This window comes from Danio rerio, chromosome 3, assembly GCF_052040795.2.
Source record: "Danio rerio strain M-AB ecotype USA chromosome 3, GRCz13ab, whole genome shotgun sequence".
In the NCBI taxonomy this organism is placed as follows: Eukaryota; Metazoa; Chordata; class Actinopteri; order Cypriniformes; family Danionidae; genus Danio; species Danio rerio.
In genome coordinates, this window is record NC_141023.1 from 27,091,518 (window position 1) to 27,116,406 (window position 24,889).

General features: G+C 34.3%; 3 protein-coding genes across 15 annotated transcripts in view; 2 read left to right on the top strand and 1 right to left on the bottom strand.

Moving 5' to 3' along the window:
- Positions 1–953: 953 nt before the first annotated feature.
- ptx4 (pentraxin 4, long) lies at positions 954–22,034 on the top strand. Of its 5 annotated transcripts, none has more exons than XM_087244572.1 (6): positions 954–1,009; positions 4,316–4,484; positions 12,470–12,595; positions 16,477–16,655; positions 17,665–18,394; positions 21,196–22,034. In XM_087244572.1, exons 4-6 carry the CDS (start codon positions 16,518–16,520, stop codon positions 21,834–21,836), a joined length of 1,509 nt encoding a protein of 502 aa, XP_087100698.1. In that variant the 5' UTR covers positions 954–1,009; positions 4,316–4,484; positions 12,470–12,595; positions 16,477–16,517; the 3' UTR covers positions 21,837–22,034. The 5 variants fall into 5 exon arrangements, with proteins under 5 accessions (XP_087100698.1, XP_087100697.1, XP_087100699.1 ...); XM_087244571.1 differs by having other exon boundaries at positions 16,491–16,655; XM_087244573.1 differs by having other exon boundaries at positions 16,504–16,655.
- litafd (LITAF domain containing) lies at positions 1,262–7,803 on the bottom strand. 8 transcript variants are annotated; one of them, NM_001164368.1, is made up of 5 exons: positions 6,680–6,726; positions 4,617–4,685; positions 4,350–4,460; positions 3,019–3,193; positions 1,262–2,640 (listed from the first exon to the last, which is right to left on the bottom strand). In NM_001164368.1, the coding sequence occupies exons 2-5, from the start codon at positions 4,660–4,662 to the stop codon at positions 2,523–2,525; spliced, it is 450 nt and encodes a 149-aa protein (NP_001157840.1). In that variant the 5' UTR covers positions 4,663–4,685; positions 6,680–6,726; the 3' UTR covers positions 1,262–2,522. The 8 variants fall into 8 exon arrangements, with proteins under 8 accessions (NP_001157840.1, XP_087099064.1, XP_087099063.1 ...); XM_087242938.1 differs by lacking the exon at positions 6,680–6,726 and adding an exon at positions 7,682–7,803 and having other exon boundaries at positions 1,267–2,640; XM_087242937.1 differs by lacking the exon at positions 6,680–6,726 and adding an exon at positions 7,682–7,803 and having other exon boundaries at positions 1,267–2,640; positions 4,617–4,688.
- A 2,010-nt stretch (positions 22,035–24,044) lies between the features above and the next one.
- The window catches only part of clcn7 (Cl-/H+ antiporter 7), a 31,033-nt gene continuing 30,188 nt past the window's right edge, over positions 24,045–24,889 (top strand). For both annotated transcript variants that reach the window (NM_001077537.1, XM_087242731.1), the window contains 1 exon segment: positions 24,045–24,236. In NM_001077537.1, coding sequence (NP_001071005.1) covers positions 24,132–24,236 — 105 coding nt within the window. In that variant the 5' untranslated portion in view covers positions 24,045–24,131.

A 24,889-nucleotide genomic window follows, 5' to 3' on the forward strand; every position in this document is an offset into this window, starting at 1 on the left:
TGAAGATAGAATTATTAGCCCCCCTTTAATTTCTTTCTTTTTTAAATGTTTGCCAAATGGTGTTAAACCGCAAGGACATTTTCACAGTGTGTCTGATAATATTTTTCTTCTGTAGAAAGTCTTTTTTGTTTTAATTCAGCTGGCATAAAAGCAGTTTTTAATTAAAAAAAAAAACATTTTAAGGTCAAAATTATTAGCCCCATTAAGCTTTTTTTTTTTTATAATCTACAGAACCTATTGTATAACATCGTTATACAATAACTTGCCTAATTACCCTAACATGCTCAGTTAACCTAATTAACCTAGTTAAGCCTTTAAATATCACTTTAAGCTATATAATATTAGTGTCTTGGAAAACATCTTGTAAAATATTATTTACTGTCCTCATGGCAAAGATAAACCAGTGATTATAAATGAGTTAAATGTAAAATGGGAAAATTTAATTGTTTTCAATTTTTAAAACAAAAAGGCCTCTCAAATGATTGAATTATGTAGATTGTTCTACATAAATTGATATTTGTATTCATTTTAATCACAAATACGATGTGATTCGCCCTCCCAGGTTAAACGTATCTTGATTTAGGAATCTTTAGACATTGATCCTGTGAAAACAAGACACTTGTTTTTGTAAAACGTTATAATAAAAACATTATGCGCAGAGTTCTGGCTATTTTTCAAGTATTGGCGATCAGTACGCAGGTGACAGTCAAACTTCCAAATTTGTAATACAATTTGCTGTGTGCTTCTTATAAATTTAAATGTCGATATTGTGCTACGTTCTAAATATTTTGGATTTAGCTCGGTACAGAAAGGTGTTAACGTATGCTGAAATCTCGGGATGATAAAATGTTCCAATCGTTGCATTTATTCCTACCTGCCAGTCAAACTAGCCAATAGCGAGAGTCGGAGGCGGGACTGCTGTCACAAGATAACCCAGAGGATGTTTAGTTGTTGAGGAGAAAGAAACGTGGATTACCTGTTGCAGACGTGCGAGCTCCAGAATACAAAGGTAAAACAATCTGGCGTTAAACACCGGCGGTGTAAATGTGTGGGCCACTATCGATACCACAAACTCACAGGTTTTCTTCTCGAAAGGTTTGAAAGCACCAAGTCATATAGTATGGTCTTCATTTGTATTGAACTGAAGCATATATTTTTGATATGTTGGCGTTTGGAAGCGTAAACGCAAGTGTTTTTTTTTATTATTCCTGGAAAACATGCTGTATTTTGTAGGATTGTTTTGTGCAGAAACTACATATACTCCAGTTTTAAGGTATTGCACAGACATATTTCAGTTTTATTGTAACAACGGCTCCATTTAGATTCACACATGGTATTTTAGACATTATTGTAGAGTTCTACAGAGACTTTTTTTACAGAGGTAAAAATGTGCTTAAAAGAAACATATGAGCTTTGTCAGTATGGTCATTTAAAATGTAAACATTGAAGTTAATCTTTTTGATTTCTCAACCATTTCAAAGGCCCCTATTGCTTTTCAGTGACTTGTTTGTAATATGTAATGGACAATGACTTTTACATTTAATTTAGATTATAAAACATGCATTCTTAAATTGCCCATGGAGTTCATGTAATATTCATGACTCTTCCAGATCTATATAACACTTTTAAACAAAGCCACCTCATATTCCGAGGGGTTTTTAAGAAAATGGAAATTCTATTTCTTAAAACAGTGAGAAAAAGGAACTAAATCAAAAAAAAAAAAAATCTAGGTTTCGTTAGTTAACGGTAATGTATTTACTAACATGAACAAGACTAGTACATAATTTATTAATTAATCATAGTACAGCATTTACCAATGCATCATTAAAATCTTAATTCACATAAGTTAGATTTTAAGTGAACCCTTTAACATGCATCATAATCACTTCGGTGACCTTTTATCCATAGGTAATCAATATTATTTTAATTGCTTATTGCTATAAATGAGAGTTGTGTCAGTATATTATTCAATACAAGATGTGAGCCAAAAACTTTATTTTCAAGCAGTGCATCTTAAAGGGTTAACACAAACTAACAACGAATTACTATTTTCTAACATTACAAATATGAGAAAAATACTGATACAAGTGTATTATTTATTGTTTGTTCATGTTAGTAAACACAAACTATAATACACAATTGTAAAGTATGACCGGCTAACTTAATGCTTGATTTGTTTATATGATTTTAGGACTTGGATAAAAACAACTGTATTAAATGGTGCAATTATTAAACAAATTAATTATATTTACATAACATCATGTTATGCATGATGTGTGCACATTTTTGGTTTCATAAAAATCTTGACCCTCTGAACCCCTAACCCTGAGTCCGTTATAGGCATAAAACCAGATGAACACCAAAAGCTTCATAGTTGCAGAGCATTAGTTTATACAAGTATGATTGTACTAGATGACATCTGTGTTGGTCTGAAAGTCCAGTCCTTCATATAGTTGAGTAAGGTGCCACACAAATGTGAGAAGTGTTTAAACTGAGCAGCATCCACTGATGTTTGTTATAGATCAGTGGCAGCATCGCTTTTTTTCGACATGCAAGATCTTATTGCATCTTGGGCACGAGTGATAGGCGTCTTTGAAAAACTTCATAAAAAACGGGATCAGACAGCAGCCCAAAACAAACCTGAAAATAAGGAAGAGGTTCAGAATCTGGCATTGACGATGCACACAAGATTCAAATGGTATTATTAGTATGGCCTAACAGAATCTGCATAGTTTCTTTTTTTTGCTGCTTCTTAAGTTTTGCTGACAACTCAGATAAAATTTAAAATCTGAAATTTTAATTTTGTTTTCTTAAAGGTTTACAATGCACATCTAATTAGGAAAACTTGTTTGGCAAACAAAGCTACAGTTGTTCTCTTATATAATTCATCCACTAAAAGATTCACTAATTTATCCACTAATATTACTTAAGTTATCTTGTACAAAAATCATCTAAACTTCTGGGTAATATTTACTAATCATACTGAAATTAAAACTTAAAACAATGATAGGTTCTTACCCACAAAAGAATATGAGTATGCACATCAACCAGGCATAAACTCCCACTTTGTAGGTGACATTGGTTAAGACCTGCTGTTGACAGGACGTGCAGGTGGCCATTGCTGGTTTGCGACCCAGTTCATATGACTCGTAGCTGACATACTTGTTTCTGGCTTCAGTTGACTGAGACTGAACTAGAAGAAGAAAGAAAGTTTTAGTTTGTGAAAGTGTTTTAGTTTGTGTTTAGTAAAACTCTTTTTTTTTAAATTTATCTAGATTGCATTTGCTATTAAGCAACAACACATAGTAGCCTGCTTTTTAAATATTTATATACAGTTGAACTCAGAATTATTAGTACCCTTTGATTTTTTTTCTTTTTATAATATTTTCCTAATAATGTTTAACAGAGCAAGGACATTTTCACAGTATTTTTATTCTAGACAGTCTTATTTGTTTTATTTCAGCTAGAATATAAACTGTTGTTAATAAAAAAAAAAACATTAAGGTCAAAATTATTAGCCCCATTAAGCTATATATTTTTTTTCGATAGTTTACAGAACAAACCATTATTATACAATAACTTGCCTAATTACCCTAACCTGCCTAGTTAACCTAATTAACCTAGTTAAGCCTTTAAATGTCACTTTAAGCTGTATAGAAATGTCTAGTGGCATTATGGCAAAGATAAAATTAATCAGTTATTAGAAATGAGTTATTAAAACTTGTTTAAAATGTGTAGAAAAAAAATCTTCTCTCCGTTAAACAGAAATCGAGGACAAAACTAAACAGGGGGCTAATAATTCAGGGGGGCTAATAATTCTGACTTATACTGTATATATTAAAATATTAATTAATTTTTTAATAATAATAATTATTATTATGCTTTTTTATTCCCTTGTCAAAAGTTTACATTTCTGCATCAGAATAAAAAAAATTTTACTAATATATTTATTAATTCAGATTTTTTTCTTTTAAATGTTTCTTTCTAAAGGATGTGTTGCCATATAGATACATAAATTATTTATTTATTATATATAGGGGCAGATTATTATAAATTGTCATTAAAAACCATTATTATATCATAAAAAATATTTTAAATAATTACATACAGAATATACACATACATAAACACTCAATATTGTGTTTTGAATGTGCAGTTTTGTATTTGCAATTGTACATTTTATGTACGCATATATCTTAGGTGTAAATATATAGATTTAATTTCATTCCATAGCAGAAACAGGCTTTTATAAATCGTGCAGTCCTGATTTTCAAACACAAACAACACATACAAAATTTTCTCTATGCCATTTCAGTTTTGCACAGATGTTTGACAGGAACCAGACTCACCAGGTCTGGATGACGCCACCTGGGCATGAGAAGCTCCATAAGTGGAGCTCTGTGGGGTGAACGGAGTGTGCACATGGTAAACCTTCACATTGGAGCCCTTTCCATCCTCTACTGTTGAACAAAAAGAAGATCGAGGTAAGACATTACCAACTGCTTTCACATGTATTTCAGGATTTCACATTTGCATACATACACACGGAATTGTTTTTAGCCTTAATTCATAATTGTGAGTCGTTGAATATAAACAGTTATGACTCATTTAGTTACCTGGTATAGTATACGGAGGGGGAGTCCCAGTTCCGTCAGCACTCATACTGTCTTTGGCTTGGCTTTAAACTGCTGAATCAAAATAAAGTATGTGAATTAGACAATAGTCAAATTTTATATGCTAAAGAGGTGGGTAAAACCTAATGCATTCTGGTGACTGAAAGGGTAAATTTCAAAAGCAAATCATAAGGTACTGTTAAAACATTCTATAAGTTAGAATGCATGTTAATTTTTTATGATGGCTTGTTGTTTACAAATTTGCCTAAGAGAACAGAAGTCCTCAACCCTGTGGCTGGATATCTGCCCTACCGCAGAGTTCAACTCCAATCCTGATCAAACGCAATTGAACCAAACAATAAAGATCTGAAGGAGCTCATGATAATTACACACAGGTGTGTTTGATCATGGTTGAAACTGAACTCTGCAGGAGGTAGATCTCCAGAAAAAGGGCTTGAACCCATGCCTTATAATTCACTTGAGCTGTCTGCTGTTTTTGTCAGTAAAACAAAGTAAAATGCAGAGTTAAATGCAGAATTCAGCAGATCACCTTGCCTTGATGCCTTGATAAAGGAGACTGTTTACTTCTACATGAAATCTCTTTTTTTCCTCCTAGATAATCATCAATCTATCTGTCAAGTCATGCCACTTTTTTTGTTTTCAACAATGCAATCCTGTTGCCCAGACTTGTTTGATCAAAATGCAAAATAATTACAAGTCGTGGCATTTATTTTCATGATGGTATGGTTTGGTAAACGCCTATGTTAACAAAAAGACAACAGTGTCACAAGCCCAGGCATTGATTGATACGAGCGTCCACCCAAAGACAGAAGAGGAATGTTGCTCGGCCGCATGTCTGACTACAGTACTAATACTTCACATGGAAGACAACAGCCATGACTTTTCAAACAATATATTGTTTTACAGACAGATCAAGAATCACACGAGCGCACATGTATATTAGACAAGTACTATAGTTTATCCCAAAGATTTCGAGATTTTTCGAATGGGACTTTAGCATACACGGGTTTCTGTAGTTTCTGTAAACAAAGATACTACATGAACACACCCATCTATACCAAAACATAAAATATCCCAGCTGATTTATTGTAAGATATGTTTAGGGTGTGTGTATCAGTAGGAGGTGAAACCTCAAGCAGCTGAAATGCGTCAATTATTACAGTAAAAGAACACAAAGCACTATTCATCACACAGGTCAGCTTTGATCAAGGCTTTTGCTATGCTGTCCAATTTATAAAATGGCACATTTCTGCTATTTAGCCATTACAGAGCTTAGCATTCAGCTAATACAAAAGACACGCAATCTTTTATTTTTCTTCAGATATTTGATTGTATAAAGAGTAAGAATTCTAATAAAGTCTTAATTTGTCTGAAAAGCATATGAAAAGCATACTTCATATGGAAGTATATAAAGTAAAACTGAAGTTTTTTTGCAGATCTTAAAGCAAATCAGCCTTAAAAACCTAATAAATATACATAACCATACAAACGACAAGTATATTCAAAGTTAATTTATATTGTGAGTTTTATTAGGAATAAGATTCAAGTATATTTTTTGGGTATAATTAATATAGCACCGTAAATGTTGTAAATATCCGAATTTAACATACTGGTGTATGTGTACTATATGAAAATGACTTGAGACTAAAAAGGTTTCACATTTTAGTTTATTAAAGTTTAATTTAAACATGTTAAATGAACATCACCCAATTTTAAGTGGTTAAGTCAAGTATTATTTTAAGAATATTTCTAAAAAAAAAAGAACATAAAATGTAGTCTTAAGTCAACTTGCATTCAGTTTAAAAGTATACTACTAGTACTCTTTTTATAAGACTAACCAACAGCTTTTACCATTATGAGTTGTAACTAAATTAACCAAAAAAAAAATCTGAATAAAATCCTAAAAATTATATATGCAGCCATATCAAACTATTTAATTGGTTTGCTAGATCCTTTTTTACAATTTAAACCTAATCCTATAAAAGGTCTTAAATCCAAAATCATTTCTAAATCAGGTAAAGTTCCTTGTCATAGAGCTTTCTTACCTGTCCCGTTGAGACTGTTGCTGATGGCTAGTCTGAAACCAGTTTCTATAGCGTTTAACAAGCTTTTCATAGTCACTCAGCTGCTCCACCCCTACCTGTTTGGAATACATTACCATATTCTGTAATCTTTTATGAATGTTCTTGTGACATAAACAGGAAATGGTTTGTATTTCTACATCTGTCACTGAAAACGCCTCTGAATAACCAGTTTTGGCGAACATAGTCAATGGCGGCGCATGAATGTAAACACACTACACTCCAAAAATGATCTTTGCTGTTTGCTTAAATTGCTTATTTAAAAAGAGCTGAAACACAGTACTTGAGGCACAACTTAATTGTTTTATGTTTAATTCATATAAATTTGTAAAAACTAATAAATTGACTTAATGCATTCATGTCCCACCACAAAGGGATTGTGTGAAACCCACGTTTTGTACCGTGTACTTCTGAATTGAAAATCACTCAGAAATCAGCCAAGTGTGTAGTGCAAGCATGTGTCTTTTTTGTTTTTGTTTTCATGTTTTGTATACTATAATGTAAAGCTGGCCAGAAAATTATTCATTCATTTTCTTTTCGACTTTGTCCCTTTATCAATCCGGGGTTGCCATAGCGAAATGAACTGCCAACTCATCTAGCACACGTTTCACGCAGCGGATGCCCTTTCAGCCACAACCCATCTCTGGGAAACATTCATACACACTCATTCACACTCATACACTATGGACAATTTAGCCCACCCAATTCACCTGTACCGCATGTCTTTGGACTGTGGGGGAAACCGGAGCACCCGGAGTAAACCCACGCAAACACAGGGAGAACGCACAAACTCCACACAGAAACGCCAACTGACCCACCCGAGGCTTGAACCAGCCACCTTCTTGCTGTAAGGTGACAACACTACCTACTGCATTGCCCCTCCAGAACATTCTCTTTTGCTATATCCTATTTTCAAGAGTTCTTAAGATATTGCTCGATAATATTAGCAGGTTTGGCATGCTGTACCAGTAGAGAACCCTGAGCTTGGAGATAATGAAATCCAAGGCTCCTGCCTGGTCAATGAGCATAAGATCAGGTAGCCCTCGAGAGCTCTCCCTGGTAAAGTAGGAAAGGGGTGGATGAAGGGAATTTTTACTAATACTAGTCTGAGTATTAATAGATAGTTTGGAATGATCCGATTGGCTTAATGATTACCGATGAGAGACCAGCCGCGATCAATCACTCCTCTCGAAATTCGTTTTCTTTACTGAAGCAGTGATGCTTTTACTTCGAGTGTTGTGTTGTTGCTAAATATATTTACTCTTTTTGAACATTTATTTTTTCAATCCAATTTTATTTAGTTGTGTTATTTTTATCTGTTGGTAAAAACTGAACTCAGTATTGATTTAACAGGAAAAAGGCGATGTATTTTGAAAATCAAAGAATCGATTACTTGAATGCCTTTTCTCCACAACTTTACTTTTAACTTAAATTGACTTAAATCTTGCTGTTTCTCATGTGATTTTTGTAAGAAATATATTTACATTAATAACATTGGTATTGTAACATTAGCGTCAACGTGACCCCACAAAAGTTCAAAAATTAAAATGCACTCAAGCTGCTACATTTAAACACAAAATTTTAAGATTAGTTAATGATTAATTGCAATGTATAAAATTAAAACTGAAGTCTTTGAAACGGCAAACACACATACAGTAGTTTACTTTGGTTACAGTTTACTAGATGTTTTACAATATTTTAAAGCATTTAAAATTAAGTCAGTTACAATACGATTATTAGCTTTTATGGCAACAAAGTGAAGTATCACATCCGTATTCATTAATAAACCAACTGGATTAATACAAACTCGCTGTAAATAGCCCCTGTAGAATTCCCCCCCCCCACCCCTCCTTCACCAGGGTGAGTTCTCGAGAACTACCTGATCTCGTATCCCCTGACTTTCTCATTGACCAGGCGGGAGCCCTGAGCTCAGGGTTCTCTCCTGGGACAGCATGCCAAACCTGCTAATATTATCAAGCAATATCTAAGAGTGAACTCTTGAGTTTACTTACATTATTCAGTAAATTAACAAATTGCTTTTTACTGTGAATATGCTCCAAAAAATGCTAACTGTATTTCTTAGCATAGTTTCAAGTTCCAATGGGTGAACTCATTTCAAGTCTTTGGGGAAATGGGTTTGCTTACTTTAAGTAACTCAACTTATTGCTGCTTACAGTGAATCTGCTTGGAAACATCTGCTTATTTTGCAGCTTAATATTACAAACTGTATTTCTTACTGTATTATTTCAATTCATTGTCTTGATTATAAACGTACTGCTCATGGCACAGTTTTAGTGTTTACAGTACTTTGATATAATGGATTCACAGAAGAATATTCCCAGAAATCTGCTCACACATCAAACATGGCATTTTTAAAAACAGTATTGAGTCTTAATCTGCAAATCAATTTTTATTAGCCTTTAAAACAGAAAGGAATACATTTAAGCAGTGGATGCTCAACAAATTTTCTTGTACAGCTTAAATGAACAATAACCAGCAGTATAACATAAACATTTAAATAGCTTAATAAATGCTACAGTAGTGAGTAATGAGTTCACTATTCTCATTCCATTAATGTTAATAATTTGTAAGCCGTTTCAACCGAGGACATATAATCAGTTTCATTAAGGTTTATTCTTCTATAGCTTAAAAAAACAGATTATTTTAATCAAAATGTCCTCATCCCCAAGGGTTTTCAAACTTTCTTTATTTGGTTTAACACAAAAGAAGATATTTTGAAGAAAGCTGAACACCTGTAACCATCGTCTTCCATAGTAGAATACTGTGGAAGTCAATGGATACCAGTTTTCAACTTTTTAAAAAATATATCGTCTCTTGTGTTTCATGTTTGGGAGAACAATTTCATTAAAATGAGTGTCTATAGTATCAGTGAAAGTCTCAACATATCACTATAAACTTCAATGTGAAGTATGTTTAAAAAAGGTGTCAAAAATGGCTTTGAGGTGTCAGACTACAAGTATTAAATTGCAAAAATGTTTTCTGTTTTAGACTTTAAAAGCTCCCTGTCTAATCTGAGGTCAGATCTTTGCAGCATGTTACACGCCATCATCACAGTAGTCCTAAAACCTTCATGGATAGATTTACTATGGTGATAATGTTCTGCGCGAGGGCTAAGGGTGAAGAAGGGTTTGAGATGAATGGGTGAGGGACTGGATGATCTGTGCAGGCGTGGCAGGGAGTGGAGGACTCGGTGTTGCTGATATCATGAGAGTGGCTTGGTCTTTGTGCGACACTCCTTTTACTGTGGCTCAGCTCGTCCGTCTGCATTCCCTTACCGTCACATTCCTTTCTAGAGGTTGTAAAGTTTTCGTCAGTGGTTTACAGAAATAACGATTAGAGTACAGAATGTCATTTTTATTTGGTTTGGTCTGGGTTTGCTTATTAATTTAGGGAGTCCTCTGGAAGAGTGTGATGCTGAATTGGTTGTATTTGCGAGTGTTTAGATTTACGTTTGCACATTTTGCAGATGCATTTATCCACAGCAACTTACAGTAAATTGCATTGAAGGTGCACTTTTTACTTTCTTAGTGCAATATTTGAGCTACTGAAAAGCATTATGCATGATGCACTTGTGTTCATTTATGTGCAGCACATACATTGCTGTTGATATTGCAAGGATGCATCGAATTAATCAGTCAATATATTATCAATAGTAAATATATCTACAGAATTATGATGATATATATATATTCAGCTGTGCAAATGTCTTCAGCAATAATAATAATAATAATATGTTATTAGAAAGATTTCAGAATATGCACTCTTCAGAAAAATGCTGGGTTGTTGTAGGACAATATTGGGTGAAATATGAATAAAGCAAAAAACAGAAATGTGCGTACATCTAGAAAATCTTGAAGGCAAGTGCTCGATCAAAAACAAACAAATTTGAATAAACCCAACATTGTGCATTTTTTTCAGTTAAGTTTAAATGACACTTTTTAACCCAACTGTTGGATTTGTTCATTTGACTCAACGTTGGGCTAAGGAAACCCAACTGTTTTAGTTGTGGAGTGTGACTGGATTTATCATCTCATTACAGGAATAAATTACCTAAACAAAAACAGAAGAAAAAAATGTATATTTACAAAGTAATTGAGTTCTCATAAATATAAATGGGGCGACATGGTGGCTCAGTGGTTGCCTCACAGCTAAAAGGTTGCTGGTTCGAGTTCTAGCTGGGTGAGTTGGCATTTCTGGGTGGAGTTTGCATGTACCCCTCGTATTGGCGTGGGTTTCCCACATGTGCTCCGGTGTTCCACCACAGTCCAAAGACATGTGCTATAGGTGAAGTGAATAAACTGAATTGGCCATTGTGTAAGAGTAAGTGTGTGTGAATGAGTCTATGGGTGTTTCCAAGTACTGGATTGTGGCTGGAAGGGCATCCGCTGTGTAAAACGTATGCTGGATAAGTTGGCAGTTCATACCGCTGTGGTGACCCCTGATAAAAAAGGGACTACGCTGAAGGAGAATAAATAAATAATTTCAGAATAATCACTCTAAAACATGCTGGTTTGTAGTAGCCCAATTTTGGGTCAAATATGAATAAACCCAACATTGTTTTTAAGTTAAATTTAAATGACACTTTAAAGATTTATTTTTGGCCTTTATTGGGAGAATAGGACAGTATTTTAGACAGGCAACGAAGTGGAAAAGAAAGAGAGGGAGTAGGGACAGGAAATGTCCTCGAACTGGGATTCGAACTCAAGACACCTTGAAGTGCTTCTGCACCATATGTCAGCACGCTAACCACGAGGCTATTGCAGCAACTAAAGATGACAATTTTTAACCGAACAGTTTGGTTTATTAATTTGACCCAATGTAGGGATAAAACAGTCCATTTTTTAGTGATCGTGTGACTGAAATGATTAAGATTTGTAAATAAAAACCCTTAAATAGCCTAAAAGACAAAACAAAAACTATGACTATAAATGTGCTTGAAAAACATTACACCTTTTTGCTATATAAATGACAATATAGTTTTGTGTTTTGAGTAAAAGATCTTCTTTGTTGTATTCTGTAAGCTACAGATTGCATTTCTTATCTATATATGTATGTATATATAAACACACACACACACACACACAACAAAATTGTAATGTTTTAACTCCAGAAGTAAATAAAAATGGTCACAATTTTTGTAATCAAGAAATCTTTTTTACAATGTTTCTTTTCTGACCAATTGCTCAAAATTACCATATATTTTATTATTTTTTTTATGAAGGAATGTTATCAGACCTTTATATCTTTTATAAACAATGACTAGTATATTTAGAAAAACATCATTTTCAGTGTCTTTATAATGTATCACAGTATTAAAGTTTATAAAATACAGTGTATAAACAAACATCATTTAGAAAAAAAAAAAACATTCAACATGCCACAAAAGGGTTATTGGCATCATTTGAGATGCTTTTAGCAAAATTTTTCACTTCAAGCCCTAACGTCATTGAATGTAATTTCCGAACATACTAGTGTACTTGATGCAGCGTCATGCTCACGCAATAAAGTGTGATTGGGTGAGCTGTTCCAAACTGACTGATGAAAAAACTACTTGGAACATGCATTCTATAATAATACTGCCAGTTTATGTGTTGCTTAGCAACTATTATACAGCTTCTAGTAAAAATAATAAGCCACTTATCTTGAATATAAATTGAAAATGTTCCTCTATTGCTGTGCTGCAGATTTATAAAGAAAATAAATAATTAGCGTTTCTTGCTTATGATTCTGCAGCAACACAAGTGCAGACAACATGCAGAAGCCCACCAAACTGGATTTTCAAGACTGTGTTCAAGGTTGATGGAAGGCAGAAAATCACCTAAAATGTTGGCAGCAGAGGGTTCATTTTGCCTTTTAAAGGTAATTTCCTTTATGAAACAGATCCCTAGGTGACATTTCAATGCACTTGTGCTGGAACTTTTGAGAGCGTCATCAGGCATCTCGATGTGGTCCTGCAGGGTGTGGTTGAATACTAGAAGAAACTATGCTAGAAGAAAGAGCCAACATGAAGAAGAGATTAGTGTGTACAGTTCTCATAAAGCTCAGAATGACAGGAAGAGAAACAATGTTTACAAGTGATTTTACAACTTCCAAACTTGCAACCAGGGGTGTTAAAAGATACTCAAGTGAAAGTATGTGAACATTTTACACAAAAGAACAAGTATCTGGATATACTCTAGTAAAAAGTACGGCTTAAAGTAGTTTTCTTTTTAATTGAGCAAAGATCAAAACACAAGAAGAACTTTTTAAATCAATTCAATTCAACTTTATTTGTATAGCGCATTTACAATGTAGATTGTGTCAAAGCAGATTCACATAGAAAATTATGGTAAATTGAAACAGTGTAGTTCAGTTTTTAGTCTTTAAGTTCAGTTCAGTTTAGCTCAGTTCAGTGTGGTTAATAATCACTACTGAGAGTCCAAATCCATCGATGCGCAGCCCTATAGATCTCGAAACATGCAAGCGAGTGGCGACATCGGCGAGGAAAAAACTTCACCAATTGGCGAAAGTGAAGAATTAAAAAACCTCAAGAGAAACCAGGCTCAGTTGGGCACGACCATTTCTCCACTGGCCAAGTGTCTTGTGCGGAGCTGCAGTCTAGGCGCCGGAGACTGGAGAATGCTGGACCTCATCGAAGACTCGTCTGTCCCTGGAGCATCACAGGAATTAGTCTCATGCTCTCCACTTCTCCATGACCACTACAGCATCTGATCAGGATACGGCCTGGTCCAGGATTATGGAAACGTTGGGATCATCTCATCACTAGTCTTAGATCCAATCAGTTTATTGAATTATTCTCCAATGCAAAGTCAATAAATAGCATAAAGTCATTGATCAGACAGACAAAGTTTTGGTTAAAACAGGGAAACAAAAAATCTAATGGCAAAGGCCAAAAACATTTATCTCTTGTCTTATTTTATTTTTTATTTTATTTTTATTTTATTTTATTAAAGCAAATATAATAGTCAGTACTCAGTAATAATAATTCAGAATACTCGTCATCAATAATAATTCATAATATTCCATTTGATTGGAATAATTGTGCCTTAAATGACCTGAGCAGTTGAGTCGAATCTATTCAAATAATAATAATAATAATACCCTCTATAATACTAGCTCATCATATTGACCAATTGGGACTTATCATAGCATACATATTTAGCTTTTTTATAGACTTGATTTGCTCCTCATTTGTATGTTACATTAGATAAAAAGTCTACTAAAAAACAGAATTCACTCCTAGTACTATTATTCAGCATAACATAATGTTGCTTTTGAATTTTCCTAACATTAAAACATTGTCTAAAATGTAAATTGTAAATGTAAATATCTGAAAATGTGGCAAATAGAATACTTTTACAGTTTTTTTTTTAATTGGGAGGAAATTAGTTTACAGAATTAAACATATCGATCTACCCAAACACACATAAAAAATGTGTAAATACAGAAAATGGCTTAAAAACTGCTGTTTAAGAACACATTACGTTTACATGCACCGCTTACCATAGAAAACAAGTAATGGACAGTGTGCTTTTATGTGTATAATGATAAATGTAATGTGTTCTAGAAATCATTTAGACATCGCAGAGCAGCAGAATCGTAAAGAAGTTGTTTAATTGTGATTCTAAACCTGCAAGAAAATGTACATAGAACAATCAGCATACTACAAACAGATGCATGTATTGTGCTCATATCAACACTGACCCAGTTCTAATGTCGTTTCTTTGAAATCTCTGTCTTTTCTTTTTCTATCTTTAACACAAACATCCACCAACAATACAACCAATGGCTAATACCATTCACAAAAGAGAGGACATCTTACCTAAACCACACTTTAAATAGACAACACTAGGCTATACATTTGTTTCAAGCAAATTTATGACCCTGGACCACTAAATGTTAAGTTTCATGGCTATATTTTTGGAAATTGTATGGGTCGAAATGATCGATTTTTCTTTCATGCTAAAATTCTTAGAATATTAAGTATTAAATTTATATTGTAGATAAATATAGCAAAACTCAATTTTTGATCATTAAAATGCATTGCTAAACACTTTATTTGCAGGCGAATTTTCTTAATACAGTTTTTTTTTTTAACTCAAATATTTGAGATATTTAAAATAGTTGCATCTACAATATTTTCCAGTCCTAACAAAAAACACCTTGATGGAAAACATATTTATTCAGCTTTTAAATAATGTATAAATCTTAATATAAAAACGCAAATAAAGTATGTTTGTGATCAGGGGAGGATTTAGTAATTTTGGGGTGCTAAGCAATTCCAGCCATAGGGCCAAACTCCTGAAATCCACCCATTTTACTTTTTAATTTTTTTTTATTTGTCTTGCTGTTTTTTCCTATCTCTCATCCTTTCCGACATTTGAAATGAATGCAATCTCTACATTTTAAGTGATTTGTTTTCTTAAAATGAATATTTTTTTATAAATTTAACTGCTGGATTGCTCCAAAATGGATATTTTATTTAGTGATATTATTATTATTATTATTATTATTACATAACATTACATTATATTACATCACAATAATATTATATTTGATTATATACTAAATAATATTTAATTTTGTTAAAATTGTATTTGTTTTACTCTCATCGTAAAAAATATGATAGAGAACAATGTTAAAGTTAATAGATATATTTATACTTCTAGACTTCCTGGGACCCTGTAAGCGGCTGCTGACAGTACCTCGGTTAGTGGTTAAATCCGCCCCTGCTTGTGATTGGTTTTGTAGTCCAGGTCACAAATATTCTGAGTTTGCATGTTGCACGATTACTAGGCCTTCCACACAGTATTGCATGTATAACAACTCAAACAAGCCAGTTATTTATTTGATCGTCTGAAAATGAAAGGACCCATGCATATCCTGTTGGTGAATTATGATCAACTGTAAATTTATTGTCAACGCAAGATCCAGTTGGTTAGGTAATTTTCCCAGTCTTGGTATTTCACAAAGAGTGCATTATCAAAATCTGAAACATGATCTTTGGCTGGCTGCATTTCCTAGAGCATGAATTATTGAATAAGTTTTGCTATAACTAGGCAACTGTACCACTTATTAACTGTAGGGGGAGCTGAACCTGTATGTTTGGCTAAAACATGATTGCTTTCATCATTTACATTTTATGAGCTCTTGACCAAAATTCAATTTAGCAGATGACTATAAACAATCTTATTTCCAATATTGTCCAAAAAATAAATAACAAAAAAATCTACAATAATATGACAAGATTATATAAAAGTTAAATCTACAATCATATTAATACTTTCAAATCTGTTTTATTGTTGTATATTAGGAGATATTTATATTTATCAATGATATTTATCATGCTTTAAGACGATGCACTTAAGAAGTGACAAATTTAAAGTCTGATCTATTTTGCATTATAAAATGTATCTATTATCTTTATCTTTCTGTAGGATAATGATATCTTTATTATATTTATCCTGTCTCCTTTCAGTGTTACTAGTTGGATTCATATTAATACACTTTCTATTCATAATGTGGGTTGCACAAGTATTTATGATGACTCTTTAGCCATGTTTTTGCAAATGTGTGTTTTTTTTTTTGCTTGGAGATTTGTTGGGGTCTGTGAAATCCATTTAGACCTGTTTTAGTTTTTCTGTTGCAAAAAAAAAAAAGGGGAAATCATTTGCAGGATGTTCAGGGGTAGGAGGGTGTACGCTTGCACAAACTGTTTTAGGATTGAATTTTCATCTCAGATTAAGTTTTTCAGACTCTGTTCAAAGGAGGTAAAGTGACCATGACCAGACAGGTTGGAGGAAGTGTTTTTTTGCTGATCACAGTCTTCTTGTTGATGCCTATGAGCTGGACAAGGAGAGGAGTACCGGCTGACACATTTAAAGCCTTGAACAACAGACTGAGGACGCTGAATCAGCAGGTTTGTTTTTTAACATAGTGTCTTTAAATATAATGTTCAAGCCATGGTCATGGCAAAATGGGTGTCTGTGACAACATTATGGCACAAAATGAGATTGATGTGTATTAAACATGTTTCTCTTTAGTCTGAATGTGAAATGTTCAGTGAGTGGCTCTAAAAATGTGATCAATTTCCATAGAAGCTGGTAAACGGTGTAGTTTTTGACATTTTAGAAATCAGAGTAGCACTAAATTCTGCATTTTCAGATTAAAACCATATTTAATGTTCAGCTGAAGAAAAACAAATCACCTTAACCCTTTACTGGGGGTTTATTTATTTTTTTAAAGTCTGTAAACCCCATAAAGCCTAATTAATCACACATAAACACTCCAATTTTTTAGTCAGTATTTCAGTAAGTAAATTAATAGCAAAAATCATCACTAAAATAACATACAATCAATAAACTTTATCTGACCAACCACTGATAGAAAAAGTGTCAAACAATGTCCTTTACCTTGTTTTTGCATGATTTTGAGCTCTTTTTGTTTAACTGGTTTAGTATCATTACAATTCTACTTTGTTTACTATGTTAGAAAAGCCTTAGAATGTATTAATTTAGAAATGAAGTACTAGTAAAAGTGTTTTGAGGTATTAAATCATGTGATTCAAGTCTTATTCATAAGTCTGTATTCTGCAAGTAAATGTGGTGCCACCCAAAACACTCACAATATTTACTTTAGGTTGGAATTTTGGTGGAATAATTATCTAAAATGACCTGAGCAGCTGAATCATAGTCATTCAAAAAAAAGAAAAAGAAAAAAAAAACAGTATTACTCTTTTTTTAGATTTGATTTGTAAGTTTCAATGGAGTTAAAATGTCTACTAAGTAAGTAAATATACATGTTAATTTAATAATGAATGCGAATTATTGTTTTATATGTTCATCAATATTGTGTAAAGGTGCATTTGTTTAGGATCTTGGGCAAATCACGTTGCGTTTATTTATAACATTTGACTCCTTCAATCCTAGTTCAAGAGATTTCAACAGATGACCTCGACTCATCTTCAGAGAATTGGCAAAAACCACAACGTTACAAACAACGTAGATTTTAAATTTTTGAGTCAGCAGTTTGAGAGGATCTCCAGGGAGCTCCGTTCATTTAGAGAAATGACAGAACACAGTCTGAATTCCCTCAAATCTTGGACGAAGAGTCTACAGAAAAAGACCAACAGGCTTCACTCCAGTCTGTCCAACATGACGAGAGCACTGTGGCAGAACAACCATCACAACCTCAGAGAAATACACAAGCAGAGAGCAGCGTTGACTGATCTGTCCCATAAGATCCAGAAACAGCAAAGCCAAATCGACTCATTGGAGTCCTTAAAAGATCAGGTTCAGGATGGGATGCAGGATCTTCAGACGTCTCTCAAAAAACACCAGACACGGATAATGAAGTTGGAAAGTCAGATTCAAGAACTGTTAAAGATCATTTCAACTTCCAAGGCTGAAGATCCTTTTAATTCTATTAGGAAGCAACATGGAGTGCTCATGAGGCATGTTCAGACTCAACCAAAGTCCAGAGAGCACAGAATAAGAGAGAGGTTGTTGTTGAGGTCAACGAAACAACCACAGACCACAATAAGGGAAAGACAATGGCAGAGCACCACACAACCAACAGTTCAGGCTCACGAGGAACTTTTTCAACTTCCACTTCGACACAAAATCCCACATGTTCAAAGTCCAAAGGAAGAAGCCAAAAGTAAGTATTTATTAAACTCCAGTGGTTTTGTGCCTAAAAGTTAAATTGAAATGAAATTGTAAATTTATCCACATACAAAAGTATGTCAGTTTAAAAACTTAACAACAGTTTAACTGTCTACTATTTTAATACTAGAATCTTGCCATTTATACAACAATCATTTAAAAAAAGATTATATATTAAAATATGTCTAAACTAAACTATAACCTTTGAGAGGCACATCTTTTGAATGATTTTCTAACGGCCGCAAGGGTTTTGCACTCTGCTTATGCGCCCTGTGTGCCTTTCGTTTTAACCACCTGCTGCACCTCGTGTTTTTGTCGTTGCGCTCTTTGCTCTTAGTTGAAAAAGTCAACTTTGATCGGAAAAAGCATGTCACCTCAGTTGCTTCTTTTTCATTGTCCAATCAAATGAAAAGCAAAGGCGGAGTTTTCATTGAGGCGACAGCAGTGTTTGGTTGTCTAGGTGTTTACAGAGACTTTAGAAGATGGAGGAGAGACTAGTGGTTGCTGTATTGAGCTTTCAGGTGCTGTATGACTTCACAAATCTTGACTATCACAATATTATTAAATGTAAAAATTATACCTTTATCAACAGCAACACTTGCGCACAATACACAGCTGATTCAGTTGTTGCCTAGTGACATAAAAAGTGCAGAGCACTCATTTTTTTCTTGTCAACAAAAAGGCAGTGGGGTCCAATTCACAATTTTGGAACGTAAAAGCACGTTCGGTGTGATCAGCCCTTACGTTACTTGGGATAAAAGCAACTGGCAAACACGAACTTTAAAAATATTAGTTGCTGTCTTATATGATTAAGTTGAGCCATATTAACTTTAGAAGTAATTTCAACTTAAATTTCTTTCAAATGACTTTTAAAATCAAGTTGAGTGTGCCGATAACCTAGTGGTCAGTGCACCGACATACAGTATAGCTTAACTGCACTGTGGGCATCCCGAGTTCAAGTCCTGACTCTTGGATTGCATTCGAGTTCAACTTTTCACACCTGCTAACTTCCCTCCGTCTCATTCCCTCGGATGTACGTCATTGATTACGTTACACAAGTGTCTACTACTGACTTTAAAATCAAGTTGAGTAGCGCCAAAAGCCTAGTGGTCAGTTCAATGACATATCACTCAACTTCCTTCATCCCGTTCCATTGGATTACGTTACTCAATTATTTACATTAAGATTACTTTATACAAGTATTTACGTTCATATTACGTTACACAAGTATCCATTACTGGATGTCTGCATGGGTTTAATTGAATGCCCTGAACCATAGGGGTCAACCTAAGTTCCTGGAGGGCTACAGCTCTGCACACTTACTTGTAGGTTTTAAGCAAGCCTGAACGATTTCATTAGTTTGATCAGTTGTGGAACTAAACTGTGGAACTAAACTGTGCAGAGCTGCGGCCCTCCAAGGACTGAGTTTGACTCCTGTGCACTAAACTCTTGAGCACTTGAGAGCTACATGGTTGTAGTGTCACAATCGCATGGAATTCTAAGACATATAGGTGCTGGAGTGGGCATATGAAGCAACTCGCTAAATTTATATTTATGTCCATGTAAGCTTCCCTCATTCACTTGATGAAGTGGAACACCCTTTATAATTGGGAGTGGGGATTTTCCAAAGGGAACTAGGGAAGGGAAGTTTGCGAGTACATGTTTAAAAGTAGAGTAGAACACAACCATGGACCTTTCCCTATCTGTCCCCCTCTCTACCACTTCCTGTCAATATACTGTCTTTTCATTAAAAAAAACAAAAATAAAGATACTTTTTTATTAATTTGAAAAAACTTGAGTTTTGTATAACTTGAAAAACGCAACATGTTTTTAATTTAACCACTTTTATAAGTGGCATAAAAATAAATGTGGTCATGACTAGGCATGGGCCAGAATAAAATTCTGACTGTATGATAACCTTGGATATAAATATTACGGTATGGACAAAACTGCTATCAAATATGTTCTTTTTAAATGTCTGGATAAAAACAAAAATGTTGTCCTTTGTACACAATATATTTTAATTTGAGAAACATTTAAAATATTTTGGAGCAGTAAACATGTTTATGGCTAAATAATTTAAATGAATTATGGACTTCTGCTGTCTTCATCAGTTTCAAAAACACAGATTTTTTTTTACAACTTAAAACGGCAACTTTGGAGATCTTTTCTGCTGGAGATACCAATGTCTTAAAAAAATACAAATTTAAATAAAAAATTTGACTCGTACCTTAGGAACAGTACAGCAGAAATCTTTGATGATTTTAAACCTTTTCCAAACCGCAGTATACCGGGAACACGGTTATCGTCCAATGTCTAATCATGACATATTAATCTTATATTTTTTTTTACATTGCATACATAAACTGTAAAACACAAAAAGTTAAGGTAACTTAAACAATTTGAGGAAACCGATTGCAGCAAACCGTTTAAGTTCAAAAACTAATCCTAATGAGTACTGTGAACTTAATTTATTTGTTTTGAAGTAATGAGTAAATCATTACCTTCAACACTGAGTTCAAAACTTTTTTTAAATAAGTAGAATTAACTTTCAGTACATTTTGAGTTAACTACACTCAATTCGTTTCATAAAGTCGACTGTTGGGTTTTACAGTGTATAAACGTAAAATTCAATTAATTAACTTTATTTAGAAAATTAATTAAAGTCTGAGAAAAAAACTATTTGACACTTTTAAAGACAAAGGTCAGATTGATTTATTTTTATTTTTGGCCAAATGTAAAATGTTGAATACGTTCTTATTTTTTTTCTCATTCTTTTTTTTTCTCATTTCAAAGTTTGCAATGTGGGTTCAATGCTTCTGTTTCCATCTACCTCCACTGAAAATTATGCCATCTTCCAGAAGACATTCCAAACTGGAATACATGAGCTCTCTATTTGCACTTGGCTCAAAGTAGACGCCAAGTATGTTGGAACAATTTTTTCTTACGCCACGGAAAACAACGACAATATGCTTGTTCTCTATGGTCATAATTCTGGAAAACTGGGCCTTATGGATTTTGTGATTGGAGATCCAACTTATCGTGAATTACCTTCACAAAATATCCTGGATGGCGAGTGGCACCATTTATGCATCATCTGGTCTTCTATCGAAGGCAGGTTTTGGTATTATTTGGACCGTCATCTTATATCTAATGGATCCAAGTTCCAAAAGGGCTATGAGATCCCTCCTGGAGGCTTTGTGGTTCTGGGGCAGGAGCAGGATTCACTTGGTGGGGATTTCGATGTAGCAGAAGCATTTGTGGGCAGATTGGCTGGTTTTGCATTGTGGACTAGGACTCTGAGCCCTGTTGAGGTGTCTGGACTGGCTGATGGAAAAGGAGTCCCACAAGGAGCAGTGCTCAGCCTGGATGATGTAGATCAGATGTCTGGTTCTGTTCAGCACATCACCTGTGAGTGTCTGGAACACTGCGTGTAAATGCACAACATAATCTGTCAGAAAGCACCTTTGAATTACGCATTGTTTTTGTAGTTACATTTATTTTGATAAAACAATGTTTATATAGTCATTAATCAATCATCATTTACATATTTGGTCTTAACTTTTAACTTGTTTAACTTTTAACTGATTTCAGTTATAACGTTTGATTTAAATAAACAGAACAGTTAATGTAAATGTACAGTCTACTTTCATTTAGCATTGTCATGGTTTAGCTACACAATTTTTGTTCAGATGATGTGCAAGGTTTGCTGTGTCCCTGTAGAATTTTAATGTTGTACAGTTCTACAGTATATTTTAAAGTTGCTTTGTGAAAAATACTGTACATTTTATAGGATCGATATACAATATTCAATTAAATTCAGTTCAAGTTTATTGATATACTATAGGTGCTTAACACTGAAATCTGGACTTTATTATTACTTCTTAGTTCAGTTTCCACCTGCGTGGGGCACACTCATCCAATGTATCGTTATGCAATGCATTGTGTGTATGCTTTACTAAAAAGATAGGTCATTAATCTACTTTTTAACTGAGTGTGTGTCTGAGCCTCAGACATTATCTGGAAGGCTATAGAGTTTAGGAGCCATAAAGAAAAGGCTCGACCTCCTTTACTCGACTTTGCTATTCTTGGTACTACTAGAAGCCCTGAGTTTTAAGATCTTAAAAGAGCGGGTTGGATTGTAGCGAGACAGAAGGTTTGTTAGATAAACTGGAGCTAGATTATTTAAAGCTTTATGGGTAAGAAGAAATCTTTTATAATCAATACGGAACTTAACAGGCAGCCAGTGTAAGGAGGATAAAATTGGGGTGATATGATCATTTTTTTTTTTTTGGCCTGGTAAGAACTCTGGCAGCTGCATTTTGTACTAGCTGAAGTTTAATAATAGTGGATGCTGGGCAGCCAGCAAACAGAGAATTACAGTAATTGTAAATGTAGATTGTGTCAAAGCAGCTTCACATAGAAGATCATAGTAAATTAAAAATAGTGTAATTCAGTTATCAGTGTTTAAGTTCAGTTCGGTTTAGCTCAGTTCAGTGTGGTTAATAATCACTACTGAGAGTCCAAATTCATCGATGCGCAGCTCTACAGATCTCGAACCATGCTAGTGGTGACAGCGGCGAGGAAAAAACTTCACCAATTGGTGAAAGTGAAGAATTAAAAAACCTAAAGAGAAACCAGGCTCAGTTGGGCACGACCATTTCTCCACTGGCCAAACGTCTTGTGCAGAGCTGCAGTCTAGGCACCGGAGGCTGGAGAATGCTGGTGGACCTCAGCGAAGACTCGTCTGTCCCTGGAGTGTTACAGCAATCAGCCTCATGCTCTCCACTCCTCCATGACCACCACAGCATCTGCTCAGGATACGGCCTGAATAATAAATACATAAATTTAAATCACTGAATCATTTATTACACAAACTAACCAAAACAGTTGACCACCCTATTCATCAATGTGTAATTCATGTATCTTCAATTAAACTAGACAATCAGTGATTTTTTTATTTTATTTTTTTAGTGAATTCGCATTATATTCCTCACAGTTGAATCCACTGAACATCACAAGGGAATTGATTAAAATTAACAGATTAACTTTCAGCAGACTACGAAACCTCAAAATATCCCTTTCTGCAGCAATAGGCATCTTAAACATTTAATTCATGCACAGTAGGGAATAGCTACACAGAGAAAATTAGCTGGACAAACAAACCTTAGTGAACTAAAAACAAACAAATTAAACTGAGTCTCAGATTTGCTAATTCTGACATCACATTAAAATACAAAGCATCTCTTCATGATGGATTAAAATAAAGCACAAAGACAAACTTTCACCATGTATGTTGATTATTTCTACCACAAACTTTTTATTTACAATTATTTGTTATGAATGGAAGTTCCCAAAAACGGAAGTGCAACCCACAACTTGCAGTGTAGTAACGTTAGTAACGTTAGTCACGTTCGGGAAAAGTTGAATAGTAAGAACATGCTAGGACACATTAGTTGTTTTGCTGTTATGACGGCTGCAATGACAGTGAAATGTGCTTTTAACAGCGCAAATATAATACATAAGATATGAGCAAAATCCCATCTGGACAATCGCACGCGACACAACCCAAAGTGAACTGCATTTCCCAGACTTCCGTTTTCTGTTTTGGACTTTCAAGCTTTCCGTACTCTGGTCACGGGATTGCTTATGATTGTTAGTCATGGGGAAGAACTGTACGCAGTAGTTCTCTGCTTAGCAGGTTTGATGTATCTTTATTTACGAAAGTAAATATGGCCAACATCACGAAGAAAGTGTCCTGGTCGAGCCGAGGCGATGACCGCGGAGAGAGAACACCGCTGCTGAACGGAGCCGAGGATAGCAAACTCAACAGACAGGTACCAGACAGGCCAGGCATACCACAAACATAACAGAGCTAACCTTATCTGGAATGTGTTGACTTCTGCTCATATGAAAGATCTGCACTGCTTGTTAAACAAAGCATGATTGCTAAGCATGAGAAACTAGCGTGTTGACGCAGAAAGCATGATGGTCACTTGCATTAGCCTGTCATGCAGTTAGGCATGGGCCGGTTTAACTTTCTGACTGTATGATAACCTTGTATAAAAATACTACGGTGTCACGGTATTGTGATGACTGCTCAAAAATGTCTGGGTAAAATAAACCCAAAACTTTTTCTCTCATTTAACACAATATATACATATCCCATACATTTATAATATTTATAACATTTATAATATACCATACATTTATAATATTTTGGAACAGTTAAAATGGCAGGCTAAATTAATAGAGGTAAGTTAAAGTTAGTTTTATGTTCGCACATTCATACTTTCCCCTTAATAATGCTATTTCATAAAAGTATTATTTGCAAACTCTAAATAGCGAAATCATATTAGCAGCCAATGACTATCAAAGTACAACATTGTTTACTGTCAAATAAACAGTGTTATTGTTGTTTTCAAGTCACACTTGCATGCTAATTCCGATCGAATATTCAAAGTAACATGGTAAACAATACAGAGACTTC